This window comes from Portunus trituberculatus, chromosome 23 (genome assembly GCF_017591435.1).
Source record: "Portunus trituberculatus isolate SZX2019 chromosome 23, ASM1759143v1, whole genome shotgun sequence".
NCBI lineage: Eukaryota > Metazoa > Arthropoda > Malacostraca > Decapoda > Portunidae > Portunus > Portunus trituberculatus.
In genome coordinates this window covers 13,663,320-13,670,819 of record NC_059277.1, presented here as the reverse complement: position 1 = coordinate 13,670,819, position 7,500 = coordinate 13,663,320, and the positions used below count along the sequence as shown (strand labels likewise).

The window sequence follows — 7,500 nt, the reverse complement described above, 5'->3', positions numbered from 1 at the left end:
AGTACTAAATAAATCTTCATTCATCAACATTATTTACAACAGGATTTTGAATTCTTGTACAAAGAGAGGACAAAAAGATAAATAAATACAAAAAATATTGATAACTGTAGGAAGTAAAGAATGATGTTTGTAGGACAGGTGTGTGTGTGTGTGTGTGTGTGTGTGTGTGTGTGTGTGTGTGTGTGTGTGTGTGTGTGTGTGTGCGTGCGCCCCTCTCAGTGCATACATGTTGTCAGGTGTTAAGAGACAAGGATGTGGAAAGACAGGTTTGGCTATTATTAGAACAAATGTGATGGGACGACAACAGATGACTAGGTGTTCAGGTGTGTAGGTACTTGTATACGTAAACACCTGAGTAATGGACAGGTGTGTATTTATAATGAATGACAACATGAACGAAGAACAGGTTGATAACAGGTGTGTACAAATAACAAGAGGTGCTTTTCTATGTACACACCTGCATTTATAAACAGGTGATTAAATGAAGATGAGACTCGTTATTGTATTGGAAAGCACAGGTGTTAAATTGCATATTTTTAAGAGGGAGGTATCGAGACATTTGTTCTCTAATTTTGGCTGACATTTTTCCCTTTGTAGAGAGCCAGCACTCAAGTGGGCCTTTTTTTAATCTTTTTAATTTTACCCTTGGCTGGCTCTCTTCCCTTCATAAAAAAAAAATATATAAACATGAATAGTGACTGTTTTCAGGTGCATACATACTTATAGGTTAGCAGGTCAGGAAGATATGGCATTGAAAATTGCAGATGTGGCATTAAAGGCAACTTGGTAGGTTTGTAAAAAGATAATATTCGCAGGGTTTATTTTTCAGATGTGTAAATGTTTATATTCATAAAGACGTTTGGAAATATTAATAGGTCAGGCAGGTATAGATGAGAGATTTCAGGTTTATAGAAGTATGAGGAACAAGTACAGGTGTTTTTTGAGTGTATTCAGGTGTGGGAATGTGGAAATGAGTACTTACATTTATAAACAGCCACAGGAAAATGTTAGTAGGTCAGGCAGGTATAGGATGGCAGAGCACAGGTGTGTAGGAATGTGAGTGGGCGTGTGCAGGTGTGTTCATGAGTGGGGTGGGATACAATGGGCAGAGAAGAAGGGGTCGCTCTCCTACCTGTTGCTACAAGTGAAATCTCCCTCAACCTGGTCTTCCTCCACTCTCTCTCTCCCTCCCTCCAGACTCTCTCTCTCTCTCTCTCTCTCTCTCTCTCTGAACAGATACAGAATATAAAATGAAGGAAGATGAATAAGAGAAGGGAATAAATAGAAAGAAGCAAAAGAAAGAGAGAAAAGTAAGTTGTGTGCTAGAACAAGAGGAAGAAGAAAAAATAGCAAAAGGGGGGAGAGAAATATTAATAGATGATATTTACCATTGCTATTACTTCCATGCATAAAGAAAAGAAGGAAGAGAAAATGCCAAGGAGGAGGAGGAAAGAAGAGGAGAATGCATGCTAGAAATAAACTAAGAGGGAGATCCGAATTAGAAGGAGGAAGAAGACGTACAGGAAGAGGAGGATGAGTGAGAGGAGAGAGGGAGAGATGCAGAAGGGAAGACAAAAGAGGAAGAGTGTATTAGAACAGACATCAGGAAGGAGATTAAAGGAAGGTCTCAAGATTTTTATTTCATTCTTTTGGGTTAATTCTCTTGCCGTTATTAGGGAACTGGCATCTCAGGGAGCCTTTTTATTTGATCGTTTTTGTTGCTCCTCACCAGTTTTCCCCTCTTACATAAAAAAAGAGGAAGAGAAAAGACAGATGTGTGCTGGAGAAGACGGAAGATGGTTTAAAATGACAGGTACAAGGGAAGGTAAGTAACAGAAAGGTGTGCTGAGGACGAGGGAAATAATAACTGAATTAGAGGAACGTGAATCAGGGAGGAGAAAAAATAAAGATGTCCAGAGAAGAAGTGGGAATAAATTTTAACCCTTGAGTACCATGACGCGTTTCCATATTCATTCTGCTTACTATCTGGTGCTTTTCATACAGCTTCAGAAACTCGTGTGGGGGATTAGAATAGCGAAGACTGTGGCCATTAATATTCTGACCTCCATAGACCCTTGCCAATGTCAATAAAATAGTCTAATCGTACATAAATCTCAAGGTAGAAATGTGTCCCAGTATTGAAGGGATTAAAAGGACATGCACAAGGGAAGGTAAGTAACAGAGAGGTGTGCTAACGTCTCCTCGCTACTGTTACTTTCCGTGAGTTACCTGCCAAGATCAGCCAGCCTGAGGACCCTTGGCAGCTCTCCGGGTCTTGGCTGCGGAAAAGTCCACTCTCACTCCACTCTCACTCTGACTGCTTTCTCTCTTCTCCCCTCCCCACTCACTACTCTCTCCCCGGCTGTGTATCTGTCTGACTCTCTCTCACTTCCCCGCTTCTCTCTCTCCCTCTTTCTCCATACACAAATCCACACTAAAAAACACTTAAAAGATCAAATAAGGTCAAGAGATTTCCAGGTAATGTAGTCTTGTCTAATAGTTCCATCAGCCACAGGTGTGTATGACCAGCCAGTGACCTAATTAAGGCTACCTGTGTGTGCTACTTCCGCGCCTTCGTCAGTACGCGTCGGGCAGGTAAGGCAAGGTGAGGGATGGATACTGATGCATTTGCGGTGACTTAAGGGATTGTGTTGGTGGTATTTACTAACGCGTAGTGTTGTGTTGAATTTGATGAGTAATTTAGGTGACTCCAGGAAAAGACTGTGTTAGGTTTAGATAAATTACCTACAGTTAGGTATGAATAAGTTAGCTTTGGTTTGACTAAGGTAAGTTTGGCTTGATTTGATTTGGTTTGGTTTGATTAAATTAGGTAATGTTAAGTTAGGTTACGTTACTTAAAGTTACATTATCTTTAAGTTGTGTTAGGTAACTTGCAATATTATTAAATCTTCGTAGTGTTTCTTCGGAAATATTGATGTTTTCTATCGCGATTTTCTTTCACCTCTGCTACAAACGAGAAATAAACAAAAAGAAAAAAAATATGATAAAGTCAAGCTTAAAAGAATGAAAATAATGAGGAAAATAAGCAAAAGAAATGAAAGAAGATGAGACTTTTTCCATTACATCTCTTTTTATGCAGAAAGAAAACCAGCCAAGGGGAAAAAATATCAAAAATTGAAGGCCTACTTGAAATGCTGGTTCCCTTAAAGAGTAGTAGAGAATTAGCTGAAGTTCATGGACAAATATCTTACCTCCCTCTCAAAAGAAGTCAAGTCGTAACCAAGACAATTTCTCAGTCAGGTATGGTGATTAGCCACTCTGCTGTGTGAGGTATGTAGTGTGCGGTGGTGGTATGCACGTGGTATGGTGGGCATGTGTGGAGAGGAACTGTGCGGTATAGGATGGCAGGAGTGTGTCATTGGTATGGTATGATAATAGTGGTGGTAATAGTGGTGTGGGTGCTAATAGTTGTACTAGTAACAGTGCAGTGGTAGTGGATGTAGTAATCATAGTAATCATAGTAGTAGTAGTAGTAGTAGTAGTAGTAGTAGTAGTAGTAGTAGTAGTAGTAGTAGTAGTAGTAGTAGTAGTAGTAGATGCAGAAAGTCTCAACGGAAGAACAATAATAATAGTAGCAAAAAAAAAAAAAGACGCTTCAGAGTTCACACTTGCCACATTATCATACTAACAGAGATGACGGTGGCACAAATAGTAGTACTAATAGTAATAGTAGTAGTAGCAGTAGCAATGGTAGTAATAGCATCAAAGAAGTACAAGTAAAAACGGTAAAGGAACAAGTAGTAGTAGTTGTAGAAGTAGTATAGTAGTAGTAGTAGTAGTAGTAGTAGTAGTAGTAGTAGTAGTAGTAGTAGTAGTAGTAGTAGTAGTAGTGGGCAGCAACTCTCCCCAGTCAGTAATCTGGGGCACAGAACACCCGTGGCCAGTGAAACCGTCTGGCTCTTGTCTGATGTTTAGGTGGCTCTCTCTCTCTCTCTCTCTCTCTCTCTGGTAATAAGTCAGCTTACATATTTCCGTAATTTTTCGGTGCACTTAACTTATCTTAAGCCTACCATGGGTGACCTAACGAAACACACACACACACACACACACACACACACACACACACACACACACACACACACACACACAGAACTCTTCCGTCACTGTTTGTCCATTCCTTATTACATCTATTCACTGTTCCTTTTCATTCCCTTCCAGCCATGTCACTGGAAGGGGGCATAGAGAAAGGAAAGAAGAGAGAACAATAAACACAGAAAAACAGAAGCAAAAACAGGAAGGGAAACACAGATAGGGGAATAAAAATGAGAAATGAGAACGCAAATAGGTAACAGAGAGAGAGGAAAGAACACAGGAAAAAAAAACCGAGAAGGAAAAAAAAATATAGGAGAAAGAAAGAGAAAAAAAACGAGAAAGATAAATGGATAGACTGGAATAAAAGAAAGAGGAAGACAATGGAGAAACAGAGAAAGGAGAAACAGAAAAGAAGAACATAAAGGAGGAGCATAAAGGAGTAGAGAGGGAGAACAGAAAGGGGAACAGAGAAAACAGCGCCCGCTCCTCCTGAGGGTAGAAAACACTGAACATCTAACCTTCCCTGTACATGACTGACAAAAAAAGACGAGAGAGAATATCAATGAACGTGTGTGTGTGTGTGTGTGTGTGTGTGTGTGTGTGTGTGTGTGTGTGTGTGTGTGTGTGTGTGTGTGTGTGTGCGCGCACTTTATATACCTGTTTTTTTTTCTTAAGTGAGGAAAGGATCATAAAGAGAGGAGTGAAAAAAAAAGAAGTTTATACCGACAGGAAATCGTAAATCTCTTTCTAACCAAGCTTAATACCAGAGAGAGAGAGAGAGAGAGAGAGAGAGAGAGAGAGAGAGAGAGAGTATTTTCCTATCTACATGTTACAATAATATCTTTGATCTATATATCTATTTTTATCCATATATTACTAATTCCACTTTATCAATGTACCTCTTATATTCACTTATCTTTTTCTTGTCTTTGGTTATTTCATTTTAATCATTTCTTCTGTTCTAGCAATCACTGGGAAACTCAGAAAGCTACACACAATAAAATAAACATGAGAATTCTGACTATTAATCCCTTCAACACGATGACGCGTTTCCATATTCATTCTGCTTACTATCTGGTGATATTATACAGCTTCAGAAACTTATGGGGGATTGAAATAGTAAAGACTGTGTACCAATAAACCTCAGACCAGCACAGACCCTTCATAACGTTAATAAAATGGTCTAATAGTACGTAAGTCTAAAGGTTCAAAATGTTTCCCAGTACTGAAGGGGTTAAAAGTAGAATGTACCTGTTATTTCTATCACATCTCAGTTTTCCCTCAGACTTTCCTCATTAATTCACGTGTCGAGCCAATAAGTGAGAATGAACACCTGGGGATTAGGAATGTACTGGCTCAACCTATAAGGGATTCGAACCCAGACAAGGGGATTCCTAGCAAGTGATTTGAGCAGTGAGCCGGAAGGAAGCGTGAAATTTAATGCTGGTATTGTTTTATTAGTAACTTGTGTTCATTTTATTTGTTTAGTTTATTGGTTGGTTATCTGTTTATTTATCTATATATATCTACATTTGTTTATTTATTTATTTTTTTTCTTTATTTACATTTATTTACTTGCTTATTTCATTTATCTTTTTTTTGTTTTTTCGTCGAGTTTTCTTAATCTGGAACGTTATTTTTGCTGGTCAATACTGCATCTCTCTCTCTCTCTCTCTCTCTCTCTCTCTCTCTCTCTCTCTCTCTCTCTCTCTCTCTCTCTCTCTCTCTCTTTAAAATTCCATCCACAACTAATTCAAACTAATAGATACGTGTTTTTTCTTCGTTTTCCTGTACATCTAATAATCTACCACCTCTCTCTCTCTCTCTCTCTCTCTCTCTCTCTCTCTCAACAGGTTTAGCCCATCAAACCAAACCCAAAACCTTTTCACTTCCCTTCAGGCCATCTCCATTTCTTCCCGCTCTCCCTTCCCCCTCACTGAACTCTCACTCTCTCTCCCACACCCCAGGCCTCCTTTACCTCCCCTCCTCTCCCTTCTCGTCCCGTGTCGTGTCTTCCTTCCTCTCTCTTCTGCTCTTCTCTCAGCCGCTCCACAAATTCTAAAACAGTGAAAGTCCGCGTGGTTTCAACATTTCTTTCTGCCAAATCGTTCAGTCACGTGGTCTCTTCGCTTGGTGAGGCTGACTATTTGGTGTGTGTGTGTGTGTGTGTGTGTGTGTGTGTGTGTGTGTGTGTGTGTGTGTGTGTGTTGGGTGGGTGGGTGTGTATGTAGTGGTGGTGTTGGTGGATGTAGTAGTAGTAGTAGTAGTAGTAGTAGTAGTAGTAGTAGTAGTAGTAATAGTGGTTGCTGTTGTTTTTTGTTGTTGTTGTTGTTGTTGTTGTTGTTTGCTAAATTAACCTCATTGTTGTTCATATTATTTTCTTGTGTTTTCATTTTGAGTTTGATATTTCTCCATTGTCAATATTTCTCTGAAGTTTTTCTTTTATATCCTGTGTGTGTGTGTGTGTGTGTGTGTGTGTGTGTGTGTGTGTGTGTGTGTGTGTGTGTGTGTGTGTGTGTGTGTGTGTGTGTGTGTGTGTGTGTGTGATTTTGCAACCCATGTATTCATCAGTATAATTTTTCAGCTTTTATAACGTTCTTTTCCTAAAGTCTTACGTAAGGAGATTTTAAATTACTAACTAAATATCTAACAAAATAGCTAACTAACCAATAAACTACCTAGACATATACAAAAGCCAAAAAGTATGTAATTATTCAACTAACGAGCTAAATCAGTAACGAAATAAGTATAGGAACAGATACATAGAAAGAAAAACAACCAAGTAAAGAGGTAACCAGTCTTCCAAAAAACTATTAACATAAGTAACTAATTATTGATCTTGATAAACAAATGAATAAACAAATAATCTAACTACACACTTGACTATCGAACTAACTGGCAAACTCAACAACTCAGCAAGGTGACCGCCGTGGTACAGTGGAACCATGCGTGCTATTGGGGTCCGTGGGGTGTCTAAGTGCACAGGTTCGAATCTTGGCTATAGTCCGAGTGTAGGTTGGGCTTCCTCACTCGGGACAACGGTTTCCTAGCGGGTGGGCTTTGAGATAGGAGGTACCACAAAAAGTATCCCCTTTAGTCCATAAATTCCCGTGAAAAGCGCACACGATATTAAAAAAAAAAAGTCAAAACCGTCGAACTAAACACAATAAAACATAAAGAAGATACACTTACTCACTCACTCACTCACTCACTCACTCAGCCACACCCACTTTACTCACTCACTCACTCAGCCACACCCACTTTACTCACTCACTCCCTCACTCCCTCACTCACTTGCACACTTCACGTACCTGATCTGGTGAGGAAGTTGAATCTGGCGTGCTTGCTGACGTACGGTGAGTTGCCAGACATCATGATGGCTGAGTCTGAGTCGCTGTGATACCCACTCACGTCACTGCCCTCGTCCTCCTCGCCAATCTGGTGCCC

General features: G+C 39.7%; 1 protein-coding gene across 1 annotated transcript in view; it reads right to left on the bottom strand.

Annotated features, from left to right (window-relative positions):
- LOC123507928 overlaps positions 1-7,500 on the bottom strand; it is a 161,837-nt gene that overhangs the window by 42,063 nt on the left and 112,274 nt on the right. The window contains exon 2 of the mRNA XM_045261284.1: positions 7,365-7,500. This exon is cut by the window's right edge and continues 39 nt beyond it. Coding sequence (XP_045117219.1) covers positions 7,365-7,500 — 136 coding nt within the window. The remainder of the gene's footprint in view (positions 1-7,364) is intronic.